This window comes from Ciconia boyciana, chromosome 11, assembly GCF_034638445.1.
Source record: "Ciconia boyciana chromosome 11, ASM3463844v1, whole genome shotgun sequence".
Taxonomy (NCBI): domain Eukaryota; kingdom Metazoa; phylum Chordata; class Aves; order Ciconiiformes; family Ciconiidae; genus Ciconia; species Ciconia boyciana.
The window spans coordinates 19,945,388-19,968,959 of record NC_132944.1 but is presented as its reverse complement, the minus strand read 5'-3'; the positions used below and the strand labels follow the sequence as shown (position 1 = coordinate 19,968,959).

Here is a 23,572-nt window from a genome sequence, read left to right as displayed (position 1 = left end):
CTTTGACATCAGGGCTCAGAGCCCTCATTAGGGACACATGGGGCGTCGAGCGCTCAGATTTGCTAACTTCAGCTGTCAGCGGCCTCGCTCGGAGGGCCATGAGGGATCAATGACCTCTGAGAGCCAGCTCTCACTGAGAGGCAAAACAAGAACAAAGTCTCCGCCGCTGCCAGCCTTCCTGCCAGTTTGATCATCTTTAAATAGGTGGAAATGGCCATGAGATGTTCTAAGGGTTTTGTTTGGACAAACAAAAGTTAAGGAAAAAAATAAGAAAAAAAAAAGAACCGACAGTAACAACACGACACACACAACTATGGGGACTCTGGAGGATGTCGAGGGGAGGGTTCGTTACGAAGCAACGAGGCTTCTCCACCGTGCATGGCTCAGCAAGGGGCAGCCTCTGGCCAGGGAAGATCCAGCAGGATTTTCACCCAAAGCGAGGGGCAGCTGCAGGCTCCTCCACAGGCTCGGGAGGTGTTGCAGGATTTCCCCCGTGCTGGCTGAGCTGGGGGATTAACTCGACCATGCTCACTTGGTGTGGCTTTCACTGTGGTGCTGGAAGGGCCAAAGCGTGAGGGAGAGACACGTCCAGCCACAGCTTTGGGAGATTTTAACTTGGACATGCAACCTCATACTGGTCCTCCAAGAGCTTTGGTTGGCCTTTTTGGCTTCGTGGCATCAAGCTCTTGTGAAGCTGCATCCTCACTCAAAAGCGTCTGGCCAACACAAGAGGGGACAGCCCTGGCCGTGCCTATTTATTACACCTAAACTATGAAAATACTGCAGCCTTTACATGGCAGGAGTATGAGACATGGGAAGAACCTGTGGTCCATGCAGCTGAGACCGCCCTAACTCCAGACACAAGTGTCACCTGGCCGCGGCAGAGGTGCCATAGAGCTACACCCGGGGTAACCTGGCAATGTGGAGATGGTTTGACAGAGCAGATCATCACCCCAGCACCCCTCCCCGTGGCTGCCCGATGCCAAGATGGGGACATTGCTGGCCACTCCATCACATTCCCATGCTCCCTTGTCCCTGTGCAGTGACACCCACATTTGCAGATGCGCCTCCCTGCCTCCTCCCACCCCTCCGTACCTGCTGGGCTTGTCCCAGTCATCTTCACTGAAGCTTCCATCCATGTAGGGGTAGTTTTTCCTGGGGTCCCCCGGAGGGGTACTGCTCTTTTGCCTGCTGTGTCTCCATTCGTGTGGATGGAGGGCTATGCCTGCAGCCTGAGGTATGTACGTACCTAGGGAAGGCAAGAGGGGGTGGAGAGAGAGAGGGTAATACCTGGTCAGAAAACTCAAATGGAGTTAAGTCATGTTGAGCCAGGAGAGCCTCCTTCCTCAAGTCCCAAACCTGAGGCCCTCTGGATTGCATACTGCCTCCATTTCAGTCATCCAAAAGGAGTTGTTCTTCCCATCTCTTCTTGCTTTAACCAAAAAAGTGTCTCAGGACCTTGTTATAAGGTGCCTCATTTCTCCCTTGCTCTCCCCTTCTAAGTAGCTTTGTGGTGTGGGTCCAGGGTCCACAAACTTGGGGTTACACATACCCACAGATGCAGGTCCTACCTCCAGCCAGGTCCAGCCTTAGTTAATGGCTCCTGTTTCCACACTGAACCCAACAGAAATCATGCTGCTGAAAACAGAAAATTGTGCTGTTTAAATACAGTGAGTCCTTCAAAGGGTAAAGAGAAGATGCTGCCAAGCCTCCCTCAGCGTGCCCAACCCCGTTAATTTTGAAGGATTTGGAAGCCTGGTTTCTATTAAGAAAAAAAAAATAATCTTCATTTAGATTCTCAACTGTCTTTAGGACTGAATGGATAGCACAAAAAAAATTAATAGGATATAGAAGGACAGCAGCAAAAAACCTGCATCCAGAGCAGCCTGACACAACAGCCTCCCTTGAACAAGCGTGATGGTGCTGAGGGTACCTGGTGGTGGGCACCAGCTCCAGGGTGCTCAGCAGTGGTAAATCAGGAAGAACCAGCCCTGATCTCAAGACCTGCCAGCCAGTTCCCACAGGTGGCAGAGCCCTTCCATGCCTTGGGGATCAGCTGGTGCAGGTACAGAAAACTGCTTCAGAGACGTGTGTGAAAGGCAAGGACAGGAGGAAAAACTCTGCTGGCTTGAGAGAAGGGGAGGCTCATCCGTATCACAGTTGATAGGAGATCAATACGGACTGTCAGGATGAAATCAGACAAGTTTTGCTATGTCTGCCCTTAAGGACTCCCCTGTACTGTGGTTTCTTACTCCGGAGACACAAATCCAACATTACCATGTCACAAGATCCCCAGGTCTCACAAGGAGCTGCCTGGACAGAAACCTTCCAAAACAGAGCATTCCTCAGCGGTGTCAGTGCCATCTGCAGTGGAAATAAATCTCCCAGAGTCCCCTGCCCACCTCCTGCTGCCAATTCAACATTTCAGAGAAACCCTCACAGCCTTTCCAAGAAACTTCGTACACTTCCATCACACGCTGTGCCAAGCGAACAGGAAGAGGTAACAGAGAAACACATAATTAAGGGAGACTTGACCTCCCAAACAGCTAAGAGGACTGGAAATACCCAAAGACAACGCCAGCGCTTTCTTTGAAAATGCCAAGGCCTGTTAATTCACTTAGCTGAGCGTTTCCTCTGTGTGTTTTTAAAGGTTAGACTGGTCTGGAGAGAGCCCCAGAAAAGTGCTTGCCAACATCTTACAGCAGTCAGGAGCGCTCGCTGCCTGCCGGAGCAGAACAAGGTCCCTGGATGCAGGTCCCTGGTCAGAAAACTCGAATGGAGTTAAGTCACGTTGAGCCACGAGAGCCTCCTTCCCCAGGTCCCAAACCTGAGACCCTCTGGATTGCGTACTGCTTCCATTTCAGTCATCCAAAAGGAGTTGTTCTTCCCATCTCTTCTTACTTTAACCAAAACAGCTTCTCAGGACCTTGTTATAAGCGGGTGGGCAGCAGGTCTGGGCTGGGCGCAGGGGGCCGGGGTCCGCAGGGGTATGTCTGCAGGGCTGTCACTTGGGTGCCACCGGTTTCACCTCCTTCTTCCAGGGAGCTGGGCTGGATCCCTGGGCTTCAGAGCCACCTGGTGGCATGTTCCCACCAGGCCCAGCACAGCTCCCTCGCCCAACCCTTCCCTCAGAGGTTTCCTAAAGCTGGGGATGAACCTAAAACCTGCGAGGCTGCAGAGCCCGATCTATGGTTCTCCCTTTGGGGTGTAAACCCTGATCTCCAGGCTCTGAGTGCCCCAGGTCCCCCTGCATCCTGCCTTCCCTGCCCACCCCATGGGCAGCTCTGCGTGTTCTTCTCCCTGCCCTCCAGCATCTCCCTTCCCAGCCAGCGCACCACCGTGCAGCCAAATGCAATTGCCAGGGAAGACGAGAGAGCCCCTGAAGCAAAGGTGCAGTCTGTGGGTGTTGGGCAACATGCCATCAGCCCCGCTCCCCAGGGCTCTGTGCTCAGTTACTCATTCTCAATTTACCGGTAAAAGCACTCGCTTTGCTAAATCCAGTGTCCAACTTGTGTTAACATTCAATTAGATGGAGAAGGATTGCAGCATTATGAAGGCCAGGGGATTCCTCCTTAATGAAGCCTCCAGACCCAACTGCACTCCCAGATTAAGACTTCAGACCAACAGAGGCTGAAGGAAGACACAGGCATGGTGGAAGAGACACCCGCGCGGTGCTGTCCTTTGAACTTTTCTAAGTCAAAGCGCAGTGAGCACAGGCACGCACACTGACGGTGCTTTGCAACAGCAGGCCTGCAGCATCCCTCCCCGTTTTCACATTCTGTTCAGGACAGCGGTCTTTTCACCAATTTCCTTTTGCAGAGGTGATTCAGGGTTTTGTTTTGTTTCAACATGGGCTGATACTAGCTCACATCACCAAATCTGAACTAGAATAACTATTTTTCCAGTGCTTTCCTCCAAGTAAAAATCTATTCCCTTGACTAGAGCATCCTCCCTCCCAGTTCCATATGTCTGCCAGAAGCCACAGCTGAATAAACCTGGCCTCAAAGGCATGTGTTCATCTGATCACTCACTGGAGAGTTTGAGTTACTTTCTTGTAGTATTACCTTAATTATTTTGTTAAGTGAGTGCTTCTAGTCACAAGACATTTTTGTGGATTTTAAAACATCCTGAAGAGGATTAATATGTCCTGCATGGCCTCTCTGGAGAATTAATAGTGAGCTATGGACCAAACGCTCTGTAAGACATATGGCCAGTGAATACTTCCTCTGATTATGTGAATTATAAAGTGCTGTAATGGTTTTGAAAATGCTGTGAACAGTATGATGCCATATAAGCCAGAACAAATGTGCCAATAAAAACCTAAAACAGATACATCAACTCAGACCACCACATGAGTGCATTTTAAAATACATTTTGTTCCTTGCTGGAAGCGAGAAGCCATGCAAATGCGGTCAGACCACAGGCTTTGGCTCACGTTCAGTCTCCAGACAGGTTCAGAGGCTCTGCCTATCTTCACCTTGGCCCAGAGACCCCTAAGAAAAGACAACCCTGGCTTACCTTGGCTTCCATACCCGGCATCAATGCCGGAGCCATCCCAGGACTCCATAGCACTGTCCACGCTAGGAATTGTGGTGGAGTATATCTCAGACAGCTTGCTAGTTTTCTGGGAGTCCGTCAGTTCATCTTCTGGGTCGCTCACTTCGTTTATACTCCCCGACTTCTTGGGATAGGATTCTGAAACCAGAACATGCTGCTTTAGCAGGCATGAAGAGCAAGCCTCAGGGAAAGGCTTATGCTGATGTGGGAGCAAGCCCAGGTACTGCAAGTGTTTTGAAGAACCTCTTCAGCTCTTCAAAAGTAGCTGAGAAAGGCCTGTGTAACGCAGTTGAAAGGATGTCATGCAGTACTCTTATCTCAAGCTGAATCAAGAAAAAATGCCATTCTGAGTTTTTAGCACATGGAACATAAGGAGCAACCATGGAGATCTGAGGATTCCCAAATATGACAGTTGGGACCTACTCTCAATTCACAGGCGCATCTTCTTGTGCCTTTGGAAGCTTCCTCTGAACAGCCCTGCCCAGAGAAGTGCTGGCCTCTGCAAGCAATAGCCCATAGCTTCTCTGGTCTCCGAGAGCCGCCTTTTTACTCAGATCAGCAGTGCTTCCAACCAAATTGCCTCTGGCATGATCTGCCTTTGGGAACGGGACCCAAACCGTGCCACCACAGCACCTAGCCAGGGTGCTGGCTGCAAACTTTCTGTTACAAGCAGATGTTTCAATGAGACTGCAATGACAACGCAACCTGGTCCCAAACTACCGCAGATGAAGTGATAGCCTCCTTCCAAGATTGTACAGCCTCGTATCAATCAATTCAGGGCTAATCACCACCTCTCCAAGAGTCTCCCGTGCAGTCTCATGACAACGATGGAATTCCTGGGCCTGGTATTTTGAGGCTGAATTTCCCCTGATTAGCGATTGGAAAATGGAAAGCTGAATGTGGATGATGAAGCGCAGACTTTCCCTTTCATTATGTTAGTAATAATAGGCCCTTATTATCATTATATCAAATTCCCTTTCAGGCAAAAGCTATGCAAGGAATGGTTTCTCAGCACAAGCATTTCTTCGTACTGAATATTTTAAAGTCCTCGTTGATTAGATATCCTGTTAGCCATCCACACCCTGGATCTCCGACTCGCAGAGGCTGGGATGAAAAGCCCTCTGAAAGTCTGCATTTGTCAACGAGGACAGATTATTTTACCAAACAAAGGCCAGTGTCCTGAAAGTCCCTATTTTCCAAGCATTCAGAAGATTGCTCACCATGATTAACTCAAGATTACCTTGAAATTTCAATTACACCTGCTTCATTCTCAGAATGATTAACGAGTCTCCAACTGGCACTTGCATGTCAATTATTTCAGCGAGTGGCTGTGACAATGCTAAGTGTCAGCAGGGGAAAAAAAAAAAAAAAAGAAGAGTATTTCAGACCAAGGATCAAGACACTTGGCTGCAGGGAATGAGACTGGGGTTTCTTGAAGAGGAATCAATTCCCCAGTTCTACCTCTATTTGCTAAGTCACCACCCCCTGCCTGGGCTTTCTCCATTTGTAAAATAGGTGCACTGTCACACATTTGCAAACGGCTTTGAGGTCTACAGAAGTGCTATGTTTAAGAGCGATGCTACTTTTTCAGGTGCAGGACAGACATCCCATGGGCCAGGCCTGCTTGGAAGAGCTTTATCACTTGATTTCTTCCAATTTCTGCAGCACCGTGGGCCGTTGGCTGGGTAGGTCCAGCTAAATCTAGAGACTGCAGAAGCATGGCACAAAAAGATAGAAAATACCGGGTGTGGGGAGAGACAAAAATGCAGCCAGAATGCACCCGTTACTTTCTGAACTTGATCAAAAAGCCTCTGTTTGGCTGTGACTTCAAAGAAGTTGGGGAGAAAAGTTTGCATGTTCACTGGTTTCCCCAATCTCCCCTCTCTGTCCCCCAAAAAAGTGGCCTGCCTGTACTAAATATGCTACTGCTCTTTGATACTGCATCAAGAGGAACAGCTTCAAAGCCACAGGGAGCTCGGCAAGGAAATGAGAAGGGGATTTCTAGAGTGATGGTAGATGCTTTGAAAGATGATCTTAGGGCCCCGAGCCAGGAAAAGGGGCATAAAAAATTTATTGCCAATCGCTTTCAAAAAGTTAAATTAAAGGTGGGGTTTGGTTTTTTTTTTTCATGGATTCTACCAGCTCAGAGTCCCCTTGCTCATTTTGGCGGGTTATATTTAAAAAAAACCTCTGCACTCTTCTACTTTTAAAAGCATCTTCTGCTTCACTTCTGTGTGAAACGCCCACACAGACAGGGAATGGCACCACCAGCACAAGGCATCAATCTGAAAAAAAAACCATTATTATCGCCAATAAGTCTGCTGTCTAATCTCTTCCCAGTACCGCAGAGAGCCCCTGGGTTGCCTTTTTTTAAATCTGTGAGGCAGAAATCAAAAAAACGCCCATCTTTTCCCTCCGTCCCCAGCCATGCCCCTGACCACGCTGCCTCTTCTCACCTTCCACAACACATGAAGGAAAACCCACGGCGCTACCTACTCCATCACCCGGGGGTCCTGCTGGGGTGCGCCTTTGCCCTCCCGCCCCAAACCAGGCTCCCCAACTCACTGTCCGTCTGCTTCTTGATCTTCAGAGTGACCGTCTCTCCCGCCATCTGCAGCAGGTGAATGGCTTCGCTCAGCGGTTTGCCCTTGAGGCTCACGTTATTAATCGCTAATATCCGGTCACCGATGTGGATGGCTCCAGTTCTGGAGAAAAAAGGTGCTGTTAGAAACTTCAGAGAAGCAATTTGCCTCTACGAGACAGGCCATTAAATTGTCGCTTGAAGCAATAGCTTATTAACTCTCAGCACTTTCAAATATGTCTTCATTTCCCCTTGGTACGCTGCATACCCGTGATTTCCTCTTCATCACCACTAGCAGGAATCTGGGTTCCCCCCCATCTTCCACCTGTGTATATACATACATATACGTGCAGGAATATGCCCTCCTCGGACCCCAGGCCCCTCGGGAACTGGGACTGCAGACCAGCTTACAGTCAAAACTCTTCAACGCAAAGGGGTCTCTGTGCTAAAAACACCAGCATTTCCAGTGATGTCCACTGGTCATCACACATGGAACTGAAGGGCATGTTCACACTGGTGGAAAGAAACAACAAGACAAACCTAGAAACCCATTAAAAAAAACAAAACCAAACGGCCCAACACACACAGATTGTGTGTGCAAGCACGAGTTCATGATATGTTTAAAGCTCACCCCTACACAGCTACGCCACTGTGACTTTCTCCATCGAGACCACTGCACTAGAAGAGGTTACTGTGTTTTATTGCACAGCCACGTTCCAGCACTGGCTTCTGCTCTCAGCTAAATAAATCCTCAGGCTTCAGGAACAGCCAGGAACAAACTAACAAGCCATGGCAATTCTCCCCCTTCTCCATCCTTCCCTGTGTGCCTGCCCACAGACAGGGGCTCGCTTTACCTCTCCCGGTGTTTGCCGCAGCTCCGGGAAGAGTGGGTAGGACAGGATGTGCCCATCGCCAGAGCCGGCGGCCAAGGCAGGACTTGTGCTCGCTGCTGGCTGGACCGAGCTCACTGCGCTCACGCTCCAGCTCCCTAACGCCAGCAAGCGAGAGCAGCAATCCTCTCCTCCTCCAGCAGTGCCGTGAGGTTTAGCTATCAGGAACCTGTGCAATCGAGCCAGGAGGAGATGCAAATCTGCACCGCAATACCTTTTTGTCCATGGCAACGTGCCTCTCTCAGGTTACATCTCCAAACTGGACTGCCGCTCCTGCGGAACTGGGCTTTGATATACTATCGCGGGCAAAGCAGCTACTTGTCTTCCCCCAAAATACGAAACTTTTGTAGAGACGCTGCTGTGAAACATATACTATAAGTAAATCAAATTGGGAAATGTAGTCAAACAGGAGGCAGGACTGGTCGATCTGCTGCTGAAGCTGTTGGGATACTTGGACAGTGCCATGACAGCCCCAGCCAGCCACTAGATGTCCGTCTTGTCCCACCCAAATCAGCCTGAAAAAGCCCTCAGGGAAAACTTGTGCATTCAAATAAATTACAGATCAAACTGGAACTGGAGTATTTGTCTTAAAAGTTTCATCTACGTAGTAAAAAAAAAAAATCAAGCTTAACTACTGGCAGTTTAAAGGCGATCCTTCGCTCGCTGCAGTGGTCCAGCATTTGAGGGCCTCCTGCTGTAGCACTGAACCCAGCATGGGGACGCATCTCCTATCCAAGACCCAACCGCCCGCCTCTGAACAACACGACTGCTCTGCAGAAACTGTGAAAGTCCCTCAGCAGGGAAAAACACAGAAACAATTAACGAGAAAGGTCACGTTCAGCCAGGTGTTTTTCTTCAAGAGGGGAAAAGTAAATCAAAGTCCAGTCCTCTCATCTGTCCATCTCCAGGTACCCCTGCGAGGACAAGCAGACAGAAGCTGAGTGGAAGCAACAGAGAAAGCTGTTTCTAGCTAATGACCCTTGTGCCTCTCCATCATCACCGACAGTCCTTAATTCACCACAAACCAGCCCAAGGAGCTCCATGCACCATGTCCCTTCTTGCTCAGAGGACACATGCAAGAGCAGAATCGAGCAACAGGTAAGTTGCAAGGTGTAAAAGGGGCTGCAGACACTTTCAGCAAGTGCTGGAGAAGAAGTGGCTGCGTGCACGTGGTAGGGATTTACCCGGCACGTGGGCAGGGCCACCATCCCTCCTCCCTCTGCCAACAGGGCTTGGTGCTGAGCACTCCTGGACAAAACCCTCCTGCAGCCACTGCCTTCTACTTGACCCGGTGGCACTAGAGGAGGCTGGTCGGGCACTTTAAAATGCCAGCAATAGGCCAAAATTGCTCTTGGGGAACCATTACACCTCGGCCAGAATTGAACAGGATGTTCAGGCACACTCCCTTCCCCAGGAAGAAGGAAAACAAGACCCATGGCCCAGGCTAAAGCCACCCGCACGTGCTGCAGGAGGGGAAAGAGAGACTAACACGGGAGAGAGTCACCGCTCGACACCAACCCAACTGCCTGAGCTGCCTCTGTAGGTTTCTATAGGATCAGACACGTACAAGGAGAAAAATGTTCAAGGTCAAGATAAAACCCAAGTCATCTGAATCCAGAGCCTTTTCAGCTTAGACAGCCTGTCACCCGCCGTGACAGACGTGTGACAGACGTGTGACAGATCCTAGAGGACACCCTGCCTTCCCCATCACCGAGCAAGCAGCCCGAGCCGCAGCACAGACCTTCACTCGTGCCTCTACGAGAGCGACCAGCACGTCCCCGTTATCAGACGCTGGCATCTTGTCTGCCCTGTGCCAGCGCTGCTGAAACATCTCCTGTGCTCCAGCAAAAGCCAGGCACAGCTTTGGGTTTAAATCCCTGTCCTTCAGAAACCTGTCCCACCCTTCGGAGCCTGGCTAAGGGTGCCTGTGGCACAGGGAAGGGTAGTGATGGCAGGAAAGGGACAATTTAGGATAACACTAGGACCACCCCTCTTCTCTTGACAAGGTCAAGCCACTCCCTTCTGTTACTCCCAGGAGAAAAATATGCACCACCTCAGCAGAAAAATATGCACCTTTCCTGCAGGCAGCCTTCATCCCAGCACTCCTCACCCTCCCCGCAGGGTGCCAGGGTTACCCAAAGAAATCCCCACGCTGCTCCGTCCCCGTGCCGCTCCTCTGCGCAGGCACCACTATTTGTTAGTCTGCTACAGTGAACATGCTGAACAGCTCCATCGCTCTTCTCAAAAGGCTTTTCATTCCTTACTGCCTGTCAGCTCCTGATCAAAATTCAATAGTACCGCAGCACTTGCCCGCACTACGTTTCTCCGTGGAGCAGTCACTGGCGTGTATCCGAGTTCAAAGGAGGAACAGCCACGGCATTGCAAAGGGAACTGAGAGCGACGAGGGTACGAGACCGTCTTCTGACACCCGACAACATTTGGGCTTTCTGTCCTTAACCTCTCTCACGCTGGGCTGCAGGTACCATGCAGAACTGCTATGCAGAAAAGCCTCGGATACTCTGTGGCTATTACTTTCTAGGGAGAAAGACTGAATCCTACAGTGGCAGGCAGTAATGTAAGACACCAAAGAGAAGAACCACTAATGACTAAGTCCATCCCTCTTCCTTACTTCTCGGGAGACAGTGATGTTCTGCTTTCTGTACCAAAGGAAAGCAATGGAAATGTGCAGCAGCGTGCATGCTGAGAGCTCAAGGAACCCAATGCAGAAAGAGGCGCTGAGCTGATTTACACTCCAGCTAAGAGGGAGTGTGACCTTGAAACAGAAAGAACCAAAAGGCCAGATCTGTAGTCAAAGGTCCCCAAGGTATAGCACTTCACACCTATTTGTTCAGGGGTTTTTTGCTGCTGTTCTGCCTGTCAGGCAGCACAGGGTAAAGCAACCCTATGAGAAGTGTGAGTCAGGGTTGCTGCAATGATCTATTTACAAGTCCCAGCTACCGTATAGACAGATTAATTAAGATACAGTGTATGACTCAGTTCCACCTTATATTCTCAGCAATGTCCTGATCCTTTAAATCCCACGCATGCACATATATTCAGACACAGGCACACACACAGTCAACCTCCCTGGTTGCCGAAGGTAAATCTTCACCTACGTTTATGCAGCATAAATGTCTGCTGCTTGAGGCACGCCACTCCTGCACTGAGATACCTTCATACATAACAGACCAAGCACCCAGCAAGGATGGGCCAGAAGACCCCTGAGATCTGTGGTTTCAGCAGGACACACCGCTGCCATGGCCATAAGCCAAAGTTTAGCAATAGCTCAGTCCTGGACAGGAGTCTGTGGTGGTTCTGTGGGCAGGCTGGGCACTCTTCCCATGCAAGATGTGGCGTGGGAAATCACAGACCAGGAAGCACCTCTGTGGAAAAGGGGCAGATAAACACGTTTTCCTGGTTGCTGCATTCAAGCGACACACTGGATCCGACTCTTCCACGAGTGCCCTGCTTTGAGCCTCTCTCGTTGTCCTGACAGCATAGTCCCCACCACCCCACATGTCCTGCACATGGGTCTGCAGAGCCAGACCGGGCTGTCCCTGCCTCACAGTGCTTGGCACCTTCATAGCACCTTTCCTTTTTAGCAGACTAGAACACCTAAGAAGAGTTTATGACAGCAGAGGAAACTTTGCAAACTTCAAGATCCCTTCCCATGTCAATTGAACCACTCTGCCCCAAAGCCTCACCTTTCTGCCAGCCCTCGTTTAGTCAAGCCCGAAATGACGATAGGATCGAAAGGTTCCTCTGTCCCGGAGATGGTTATTCCCAAGGGGCCACCATATCGCTTCAGTTCCACTGTGTAGATAATAGCACCGGTTGTCTCCTGCTCATCTGCAAGAGAAAACAGGAATGCTGAATTCTTTTAATTAGCCGTATGAAAGAAGTCATAGGAAAGACTTGCAGCATTTAGAAGCAAAAGCCTGAGGTCTTCAGCTATGCTCATACCAAATAGGGATTTTAACCTTCCAGACTCCATTTAAGGGCAAAATAACAAAAATAGAGTATAATCAATTGGAAAGTGGTGACCGGACAGGCAGCAGCCCTTATCTTTGTTGGTTTGCACTACCTATTGGGAAATGTCATTACAGTGGACGGGCACCAGTTTGCATCAGGATTTCTGTACCAGAGTTATCTTCATCCTTCCTAATCTTCAATTTGACCAGGTCTTCACACTGCCTTAAAATCTGCACAGCATCCTCCATTGAGCAATTGTCGAGTCGGATGTTATCAATGGCTAACAGCTTGTCTCCCGGCTCCAAGGTGCCAGTTCTATGTGAAAAGGAAAAGAAAACTAAAAGTACATTTGTATTTGCCTTTCAGATCCTGCTGACGCATTCAGTCCTGCAGTGGCAACGACAATATTAACTTTTTACTGTCCTTGATTTTTACTGGGAAACAACCACGAACGGAGTCTGGGGCAATTATAACTTAAAGAGAAGTTTGTGTAGAGCATGCATCAACAGAGAACAAGGCAGAAACATTAGATATACAGCCTGGGTAACCTACAGCACTGAAGAATGCCTGATGTTTAACTGACAGATAGTCTACCTTTTATGGAAACTCCTGTATGAGCACTCTTAGAAACGAGCCCTCCAGCAGCACTAAATTCCTCTGAAAGCCTTGCTATGAGGTGTTGGGATCAGAGGTGAAGTCAATAAATGATGAGTTATTTGCACAGTTCTCCACCAGTGCCCACAATTCACTCACTCTGTTCCACTGAGCAGGAGCTGGGACATGGCAAACTACCTGATGAGCCATAGCACCTTATAGGATATATGAAGCCCTTTACCACATGCTTTTAAATGCTAAACATCCATCTCCTACAGGGTCAGCAGACCTCTGAATCAGTGCCCTGCCTACCTTCTCCATTAGCTCAACTCTACTTACTTCAATACAGGCAGTTTTTATTGCAAACCCTACTGTGGTCTAAGACAAACCTCTAGGGTTGACATCTCCTTGGCTTCTGGCAAAATCCAGACCCAAGGGCTACTGCTTGGGCTTCATTCTACCTCTCATTACTGGGCCGGACATTTTGCAATGGGTTTGGCAGATGGGAAATTCCGTGCTCACCTATGTGCTACGCTCCCCTTCTTGATGTCAGAGATGATCAACGGCTCCCCAGGCTTTCTGCTTGCAGCTGCAAAAGACACACATGGGTACAAAGCTCGGTATGGAGTCTGCTGTCTTGGAGGGGATGGTTAATGGGGAGAAAGAGTTATAAAGAAAGGCAATTTACATTCCTTTGACCAAATGATGCTTCACACCTGAGCCCTGGAAGCCACAGCAGGAAAAAAAAGTAGTGAATCCCTGCAAACATTTATTGGTTGCCCTTTACCTGGATTAGCTAGCCACTACCTTCGGTCTCCTCCTGAAGAAGGGGAGGACACGTGGTGTCCAACAGCAAGAGGTGAGATTGCCTGATCCCAGCACTGTTAAACACCCGCTCGGCGACATCTCTGACGCGAGCCAGCAAGTGAGTCAACAGCTAAGCCAGCAGTCAGACATCAGCACTGCTGCCTAGGGAGCACCTAGCTCAGCGCTGTCGCTAATATAAGCATTTCTGTGTTCCTCAAGGAAAGTGGGCTGGGAAATTTTCTGGGTGGAAAATAACCCAGGAAAAATTAGATAAAACATTGTTTTCCAGCTGGTTCAGCTCCCTAGGCCACTTCATCATGCAACCAGATAAATGAGGGCTGGTCTCAGTGCTGGAGCTGGAAGGGGTGCTTTCCAATCCTTCTCTTCCACCCCACCCTGATAACTTTTTCAGCCCACGAGAGACGCGAGTATGCATCTCTGGGAGCATTTGCATTTTCAAATTTGCCTGCAGGAGCTTTTCTCTCTTGAGAAGCCCAAATGAGATTTATGACTCGAACCTCTCCTGACCTCTCTGCCATCCACACACCAAACATGTGCCAAGAGCATCCTTTTCACCCCGCATCACTCCCTCCTGCCTTGCTATGGGAATTGCCTCGTCTCATCTAAAGCTGCAGAGCTTCTTAGCAAAAACTGCGTGGGAAGGAAGAAACTCGCAGCATCTGAACATATCAGGTGCAGGTCAGAGATTAAAATATCTGTGAGGCATGTGGCATCAACCACACAGAGATCCACCTGCCTGAACAGCAGTTAGAGAGCACCCCAGAAAGTCAGCCATAAAGGAGTAAGTGCTTCCTCTTACCGACCTCTCTGCTCTGGCTTTTTCTGTTGTTTACATTCATTTATGAGATTTAAAAACATGTGTGCTAACCCGTCACCTTTATGGATACCCTCTCCCAGATATGACTACACCTTCTGTACCGAACAGAGCAAAGACAGCCAATCTCAGTTGTAGCAGGGCTGAGTATAAAAGTTAGGTCAGACAGCAAAGAGCAGACTGTGACTGATTTTATAATCGTCACGGCAATGTGACTGCTGAATGATACAGAGGCTGGAAGAATTATTTTCCCCATTTCTTACTGAAGCGTGGTGCCAAGCAATTTTTGGTCTGGACACTCATGTTCAGCTTGTGTCCGCGGGTCAAAGAGAAGCAGATGGGTTGTGGAGATTCACCGAGGGCTCATGCCTATATTTGACCCGTCCATGGCACGGACCAGCCAGCAGATAGACCAACACACGCCGAGCAGAGCTGAGTGCTGGGAGGGAAGGACGGGGTGCAGCAGCTAAAATCAATGCAGAAATCCCCCCCCTTCTTGAGAAGGCCACGCACCATGGACTAACAGCACAGGAGACAGATGTATCGCCCTGTTATTACTATTGCTGTTCTCTTTTTCAATATAGGACACGTATTTGCTGCTGAGAGGTGCACAACGAGGTGGTCTGAGCCGGCAGTGATGGGAGACCCTGTTAGCACACCCTGAGCCCTGGGTCGGGCTGGCATCGCTGCATGTTTAATCGCTCCCTAGCCCGGTTCTGTCAAAACGATCCAGGTTAGCAAAAATACTTTTCACCGCAAGGTTTGTTTATTAGTTTCAAAGCAGAGGCAGCGTGACAGAAAGGGGTTAGGGAGGATCTCCACAGTCCTGGTGGCGGGTTGGGGATGGCCACCTCTAAACCTGACCCAGCCACAGCTGGAACCATGTGTCCGGAGACCGTGAACACTCAAAAGAGCTAAGGGGAGGGGGGAGAAAAAAAGAAAAAAAGCAAGTATAGACAACAACGTGCCTCAAGCTCTGCAGAAACTGTGTTTATCTCAGTGTCTGCCTTACAAGCCCTGCAACACATGGGAGGATCCTGCCCACCGTCAGTCTCTGAGCAGAGAACGAGACCTCGTCCTTCTGCAGCTCCGCAACTGGTGTCAGCACCGAATGCAGGACAAGCTTCCCGTATCAGAAGCAAGGGTGACAAACCAAGTGCTTTGCCCGTTAGGGAAACAAAGCAAGTCTTAAGGAAAAATCATTCTGGGTTTTGTTTGCAGTTTTTTTGGAAGTTGTGCCTTCCAAACAGATTTCCTTGAGACTTCAGTTAAATGGAAGAGCCACGTACAACCGCATACAACTGTCCCTACCATCAGAGTACCCAAACTTCAATAAATGGCAGCCCTCTGTTTTAAATAATCACTTAAGATAAAAAGGAAAGGCTTTACAAAACCATCGTTGTTAGTCGGCACCTACAAATCTGAAGGGTAAGTTAGAGAGGCTTAATGAATAATCATTCTCTCTCAAGAGGCATAAGAAACAAAGTTAAGACAATGAAATCTCAAACCACAGAACAGTCACTTGCTGTTCGTTTTAAAAACCAGCAGTTATTAACTCCATTAATTCACCTTGGGCACCCCAAAGCTCTTCCCAGTGCCGCAGCAGAGCGCCCAGCTGGGCTTTCCGCCCGTCGGCTGGGACCAGGCTGCCCCTGGCCACCCCAGCCAGCCCGGGACCCACGTTTTTAAGAGTCCTGGGCTGTGCACGCAGGGTAACGACGTGCCTCTGCGTAACGGCTGCCCTGCCTACCGACAGGAGAGCTGCAATGTCACTGAAGTGGTGGCTCAGTCTAGGCCAGAGGCATTAGATATGTAGATCACTGGTGAGATTTTGGATAAACCATTTCCAATTTGTCTGCAGTTAAAAAAAAAAACCAAAACCCTTAAACTACATTATTATTTTATTAGGGCTGTGGTCTTTGGAGTTAAGACACTTGAAGAGAGGAGCAAAGCCTATTCATCCATTTGTTTGTGCTGTCAGTGTGGTTATTTCTCTTCAAAAGACATTGTCTTGGTAATTCTGTTCGCTGCAGGAAGACACAGTTGAGGTGCCCAGCCTTGCCTCTCTGGGTCTTGCTTTCCCGTCTGTAAAACGGAGATGACAGTAAAGGGTCTCGAGGGAAAAGGCGGATGGAGAGACAGAAGGAGAAGCTGGTGTGCAGAAACCCATGCTCTCTCTTGGCAGGCGCTCTGGTTGTGGCCTCCATCTACCAGGGCAAACCACTTCAGGTGGAAGTAGGCTCTTTTTCAGATACATTTGTATTTTTGGCGGCTTTACCAGTACAAAAGATAGTTTTAAATCTGCTCCAGTGGCCCAGGGAAAGCTCTATAAATCAACAGCTGGTGAAGGTAGAAGCGTGGGGTGGGGGAGAAACTCAAAATGAAAACACTGCTTGGCAGTGGTGACAGGGCAGTGATAAAAAGGTGAATTGATCAATACTGTTATTTACTTTTTATAAATTGCTTTCAGTCTCTCGTCACCTCTGCTGGGATTCTGGCTCACTCGGGGTGTACTCTGTGATGGATGACGAGGCCAGAAACACGTGTCCAGTTTGTGTTTTTAATAGAATGCATAATGACCCATATTGGTAAATTATTCCCCTCCAAGGAGCAGGAGCACATATCTCACACGCATCAACGCTTCAACCCATTATAAATGCCCTTCGTTATTGACCAAGCCAAAGCAGTACTCTGCCAATGTGTAATTAAAGAAACTGTAATAATGCCATAAGAATACATTTAAGAAAGCAAACATTTATAAAGGGGAAAAACCAAACAAAATCAGAAACCCAATCATCTCGGGATAGCTAAGGAATGAGAAGAGGAATAAAGGCAAATCAGAATCGATTACAAAAAGCAGCAGGGAAAATCAAATCCTCGGTACCCAACTTTTTCCTCTATCATTCATTAGTTTTAGCAGCAGGTGCATAAATTATCAGTGCCTCCAGCAGGATATTTACCCCGCCGCAGATCTATTTCCTTTCAAAATCTCCAGGTAGCAAAACCAGGACAGAATATCTCGCTTCAGTAAAAGCACCAGAGTCAATCAGCTGCAAATCTCAGCTGAAGCTGCAATGGTACCAAGGGGGTAGGACAGGAGACTGCCGGGCACGCTGCTGCTTGCAGACGCGCTCTGCCGGGCTGGCGGCAGGTCCCGGGTTAATCCAGCGCCGGCAAAGCTAGATTTGCTTGGCTCACAGATCCATCTTCTCGCTAGGACAGTGATTACACTGCTTAAGCAACTTAATCGCAGTTATCTATCTATCCAAATTCCGGTTTTATCGCCTGCAAGCAGATATACTACCTACTCCTTATCTGCAGTACTTCACACCAAGGGCACAGGAATTGATTTCTTAAGATATATAAAGGTAATTTGATAAACATGCTATATAAAGTATTAATGCATAGCTAAAATGAACGGTAATTTCAATATCTGTTTTAAACAGCAACAACAAGACACCTGTACCCTGCAGCAAATTTCACAACCAGCCCTTGGAGAGGATGTTGGAGACAGACAAAAAAATATTAAAAAAAAATAAAAATAAAAAAGACCCCCACAAAAAGCAATCTCCTGTGTAATCAACTATCATTTTCCAGAGGCTAATAACAAATCCATATCTTATTTTAAGAGGCCAGGTATTGAACACACAAGAATACACGACTATTAGCTTCTCGCTGTTGGAGATTTTAATTTGCAAGAGATTTACAGAAAACCTACAAAGGCATAACTGTATCATTAGAACTGAATGCAGCCAGCAAGGTCAGAGCACTTATGGCATGTGTTCTGCTAATGGAGATGAGTAGTTCCGGCTAACGAGAGCCAGATATTCACATCCCTGTGTCAAAAATCTCAGTTTGCACGTCTTTGCGTCCCCGCCATTCAGAGCACCTCAGAGGTCCCTGCAAAGAGCCGAGCTTCGCAGCCCACGCAGCTCTGAACCTCGCGGAGCAGAAAGGAGCGCACGCTTCGCTCTCCAAGCAGAGCGGCTGTTTTACAAACAAATGCAGCCTTCTCCCTGGGACAGAAACCGAGGCACTGGAGTATGGAGAAAACGAGACCGATTTTGCTGGCTTCTTGTCCCTTTGCCCCCGGACAAAGTGCAAGGAAGCAGTGCACACGAGGCTGCTTCAGTGGTTTACTTTGCTAATTTTCATTTGGCAAATGTTGGAGACTGAAATGAGGCTTGAGGGCACCGAGGTGCCACAGAAATAAAGCAGAGCCAGTGAAAGACTCACCCCTTGGATTTCCTATTCATCCTTTGGGGAACGGAAGAGGAAATAATGCTATATGCAAATATTTGCATCGTGCATCTTCATTTGCTGCATCCCTTTGCCAGGCTGTGTTTGAGCAGAGGGAAGAAACCCCTCTGCGTGCACACAGCCACGCACCACAGGCCACAGCCGGGGGCTCGCCCAGCCCAAGCCTTCTCTTCCTAGCAAACCCACAGACCTTGGAGAAGATGAGTGCCCTCGGCAAACATCTACCCCTCACCAGGAGCAAGCGCAGACCCTCTCTCTATGTTCATCCCAGAACCAGCAGCACCTGCCCTCCTCATACAAAAACCTCCTGGGCTTTCAGCCCTTTTATGAGGCTTTCCAGCAGATTTATGGTTCCTCCTGCAGCCAGCTCCATTACATGAACTCTTCCAATGCATCCATCAAGAATCCTGCTCTCCCCTTTACTTAGCCCATCTCCCAGTTAGCTCCGAGAGCCACAGCACAGCAAGAACTTGATCGCTTTTATCTCTGTAGTGCTCCTCTGATGAGGTCGTAACACTTTCTGCCCGTGTGAGAAGGCAGCAACAAACCTTCCTAGACAGAGGGATTAACTACAGATGAGCCTGCTGATGCCGAGAGGCAAAACTCAACAAAAGCAACTCATCTTTCATCTACAGTGTAGCTGGACCACAAAGTTTATGAACAAACCCAATTCTGTGGCCACAACAGTGCAGGGGGTCTTCCACTGACCCCTCCAGCTTGTCAGCTATTTAACCTGCCCCAGTTTTACAGAGTAGGGAACATGAATCCAATGTGGGAGGCCAGTAAACCAAGTCCCCTACTTTAAAACAGTAGTTATATGCTTTTCCGTGTCAGAAGAAAAGCTATAAAAGCTGTTTCTAGAGCTATACGAGCATTCAAATCAGCAGAACTGGGAGGAACTGAGCAAAACAGAGTTATTTTTACCTCTTTTCTCTTGCTGCTTGCATCGCACTCCTGCATGCACATCATGTCTCTGCAGGAGGTACTTACCATAAGGCTGCTTACTTTGGTTTTAATGTTTGAAACTGGTATATTTAAGCTGCCTGGTCAGAGGCAGAGTGACAAAATGATGATCTAATTTGCTAAGGGTCATGTGGACATAGGCTTATACGGAGTAATATATGAAAACAGAATTAGGATTCAACTAGCATTTCATCCTCGCCACCACATTTTCTGGATGGCTGTCTTTTGCTCCATTTGTAAATATAATCTTGGCTTTGACTCAGCAAAGGACTGAAATATATCTTAAGTTTATGCATATGCATTACTTAAACAATGTCCTGCAAACAGGTTCAACAATCAAAAAGATCAAATCTATCATATTGTTTAAAAACTGCTTTGTAGTTGGATAATGGGTATCTATTTAAAACCCAGGGGTCAGTTTCTTTTTATTTAGCAGTGATTTCAAAAAAGTGTGTGAAATCAATTTTGTAAACAAATTTCAAATGAAAACATTTTCAACATAAAAATACGTTTGAAGTGTAAATGCACATCTGAAGCAGGTCCCATTTAAGTGAGACTCCACAAATAAAATCTAATATTCTTGCCGGCAACTCCCAGGTTCATTTTGCTCTCCAGCCCCAGATACAGACTAAGCTTTGAAGCTTAAATGGGGTGAAACCCTGGCCATGCTCAAGCCAGAATTTTTTTGCTACCAGCTCCATCGTCCCAGATTGCTACCTGAGATTGCAATGCCCAGCTCCCATGTCAGCGAAATGTCGTTCCGGGTACCCTGCTGCTTTCAGAAAGCACTTTGATGTCTTCAGACAGTAATTGCTACCAAGCCAAATGTTAAATACCATGCTGTTATTTCTCAGGATTATCCCTCTGGCACAAATAGGGGAAGCTGGGAAGAGGGAGAAGAAATAACACAGGGTGCGAAGCCATCACCCTGTTGATGTTCAAGTCGCTCCCGAGAATCATCCCACTTAGAGCAGAACACCTCCAATTAACTCACTGACTAATACTGTAAATGCCAAGAGGTAATTATAAATAGCTTATCTATTTTAATGAAACCTAGTTTTAAAGTGTCCCTAGCGACTCCATTCCCCAGACACAGCTGGGTCCACGCTCCTGCGGGCTTAGACGCAAGATCCCATTACTGCAGTCTCACAGATTTCTTTCTTTCAGCCGAGAGGTGGTGGCAGCCTCTGGGCATGGCAAATCTGAGATGATTCAACTCAGTTTACCCAGCAGCGAAAGAGGGGCGAGCGACGTGAGACCTGCTGACGTTTGCCATAAAGGAAAAGTTCACTGATGCAAGGCATAACAAGACCCCTAGTTGGCCAGAAATTTGGAATGGATCTGCTTGTATCATCCCCTTACAACATCCCCTCCAAAGAGGCCAAAAGGTCTTGAAATTAAAAATATGCTTTAGAAGAGAAACAAAGATAATTAATCAAGAGCGAGGAGAGAAGACAGAAAAGAAAGAAAAGGTTTATGTCTCATTCTCTCAGTGCCCACCAAGTCCTGGCACATGGATCTCCTCCCCCATGGCTGGGGTTAGTCAATGCAAGGACTCCCGGCAAACCCTGCCCAGCACCCTCCTGTCCCTAAAGTGCCTTCCCCCCACACCTCTAATGCCAGCCACCCTCTTCATCCTCCTGTTCCTCTTGGCAGTTTCCCCTCTCTACCCCTCAAGCTGTGGGTTCACCTCACACTTGCTCTCCTCCCTCCACCTCTCCCTGCAAGGGTCCCACCAGACCCAGCCAATTCTTTTTTAAAAGGAACATAATACAACTGTGAGCAAGGAAATAAAAATAATATTACTAATAATATAATATAATATAATATCAGTCTGTGGCACAGACCAACTGATCAACTGAGATGCATCCTTTGCCCTAACCCTTCATGCAGCTGCTTTTCTCTGTGGCCACCAGCTCCTGGAGGCAGGAACCATACATCTAATTCAGCTTGGGATAAATCACAAGCACTGCAAGTGCTACCAGGAAACCCCACGTAATCTTCTCTCTCTCCACTGGGCCCCTCTGATGTGCCAGGCTGGAAAGCAGCGGCTCTTGCAACTGCTAGCGCAAGTCTGAGCAATACTTACAGCTGATTGTAATTCCAAGCTCTACACCCCTTTTCTTGGGCAATTTAACGTGGAAAGTACCGCTGCTGGGTATGACAGACTCTATAAACCCAAAAACAGACAAAAAAAGAAAATAGGAGAAAAGAGTTTTCAGTTGCATGGATGGTTTCTTTGGAAGCAAGAAAAACAAGCCCATAAAACTCAGCTTTATTGGTTCAAATAAGGTTGTTATTTGAGGCCCTGCGGACTTCAGGTTAAAATTTGGATTCTCATTAAAAATACATGCTCTGAACATCAAGTGAAGTGCTCACATCACGCTGTATTTCAAGACTGAGGCAGCTCTGTCAATGTAAGAGGAAGAAAACTTTTTTTTTTTTTTTAAATACAAAGCTGCACTTTAGCGCCAGCCAATAGCTTTGCTTCCCTCCTTTCTTCAAGGCCATAATATAATAGAAATATTCTTCATAATAATGGGCAAATATTTACAGTGCAGGTGGCCTCTTCATCTACTCCTCAGGCTTATCTCAGCCAAGTGGTGAGCACAAGGCATTTATGAAAGGATCAGAAGAAGGACCCTCCACCTCCGTGCACATTAGAGAACAATGAGAAATGGAAAAGGTCCTCACAGGGTCTTCTCGCTCTTCCCTCTGAGCTCTAGCAAAAACCCCATGCATGTCTGTGAATACACTCCCTCCTACGAGTCAGCAAAGGCACTGGCAGAGTCCTGCAGGTAGCGAGGAGCAGCAATCCTTTGGCGACGTACCTGCGACATCAAATTCAATCTCGAGCACCACTTTGTTCGTAAGCGCGGCATCACGCAAAAGCTGATTAGCTTCCTCCATAGTCCCATCCTCAGTCGCAATGCCATTGATAGAAAGGACTCTGTCTCCTACTTGCAGCAGCCCACACCTGCAGTCCACATTGGGAAAAGAGGGAAAGGGGACAAGGAGGCAGGGAAAAAGAGAAAAGGAGAAAAAACAACCCCACAACCAGCCATAAGTTACTTTTGCCAGGCAAATCTGTTACAAGACACACAGAACAGAGACAAATCCTGCAGAAGTGGCTCCAAAGAGAAGATGACTCATTCTGCAATGCCTGTCCCAGTGCCAAGAGCCCCTGGAAGGTCCCATGGCAGCAAACCCTTGTGGTTTCCTTAAGTTCAGACATAGTTTGCTCCTACATATCAATTTTTGGTCATATTTCCTGCAACTTCCAGGAAGAAAAAAAAGTAACCCTCACCTTCCTAAAAGTCAACACCGTGGCCAAGAGATGAGATTGATAAATGCAAGGGCATGTGCCCTCCTACCCTATATCTAACAGTATATGGCTCTTTCCATGTGCCTGTGCCCTCTGAAACTCAAACTAATGGCACTGAAAATTACACAGAGTCCTCTGCTTAATACATGGCTAATATTGAAGCTACAATCCAATGAACTCACTGAAATGTCTCAGCAAATTGGATAATCATTTATCCCTTGTAATTGCATTTCTGGAAGCCAAATGTACATTGATACTGTTTAACTGCCTTGAAAGGCCAATATTATTCTGATGCGATATCCCACCAATATAACCACAACTGGCACTTTGGGGTTTTGGGTTTAGACCCACTTTCTCCAAGAGCACAGATCAGCAGGTTTTTTACTTTGGAAGAAAAACAATGATGGCAAGGCTATGTTGGAAATATACTGCTACAGCACTGTTTGTCTCTTGGGACCCCTCTGCATTTATAAGCAAGGGTTTTTTCACACATGAACCACTACATTCAATATTCATCCTCCCTTATTTCTTGCTGGCCCATGGCTCTACAAAATAAAGAGTGTAGTGTTCTCTGTGACTGGCCATGGGCAATTACTCATCTTCCTTCTCCTCCACACCTTTCATCAGTTGTTTGCTATAACCACATCTTTTCAGATTGTCCACTCCTCACCTGTCTATGAGGCTGTCCACTTGAGCAGAGCTTGGGAAACCATTCCTCCTCCATCGTTAACATAAGCTACAGAGTGGTCTCCAAAATAGGTTGCGGGTTATGGGAACAAGCCTAAGGT

General features: G+C 47.8%; 1 protein-coding gene across 1 annotated transcript in view; it reads right to left on the bottom strand.

Annotated features, from left to right (window-relative positions):
* Positions 1–23,572, bottom strand: part of GRIP2 (glutamate receptor interacting protein 2) — a 148,839-nt gene that overhangs the window by 10,978 nt on the left and 114,289 nt on the right. The window contains exons 13-20 of the mRNA XM_072875909.1: positions 22,291–22,436; positions 21,549–21,629; positions 13,117–13,183; positions 12,170–12,315; positions 11,733–11,877; positions 7,123–7,262; positions 4,519–4,695; positions 1,096–1,249 (exon numbers count right to left, since the gene is read on the bottom strand). Of these exons, the coding sequence (XP_072732010.1) occupies positions 1,096–1,249; positions 4,519–4,695; positions 7,123–7,262; positions 11,733–11,877; positions 12,170–12,315; positions 13,117–13,183; positions 21,549–21,629; positions 22,291–22,436 (1,056 nt within the window). The remainder of the gene's footprint in view (positions 1–1,095; positions 1,250–4,518; positions 4,696–7,122; positions 7,263–11,732; positions 11,878–12,169; positions 12,316–13,116; positions 13,184–21,548; positions 21,630–22,290; positions 22,437–23,572) is intronic.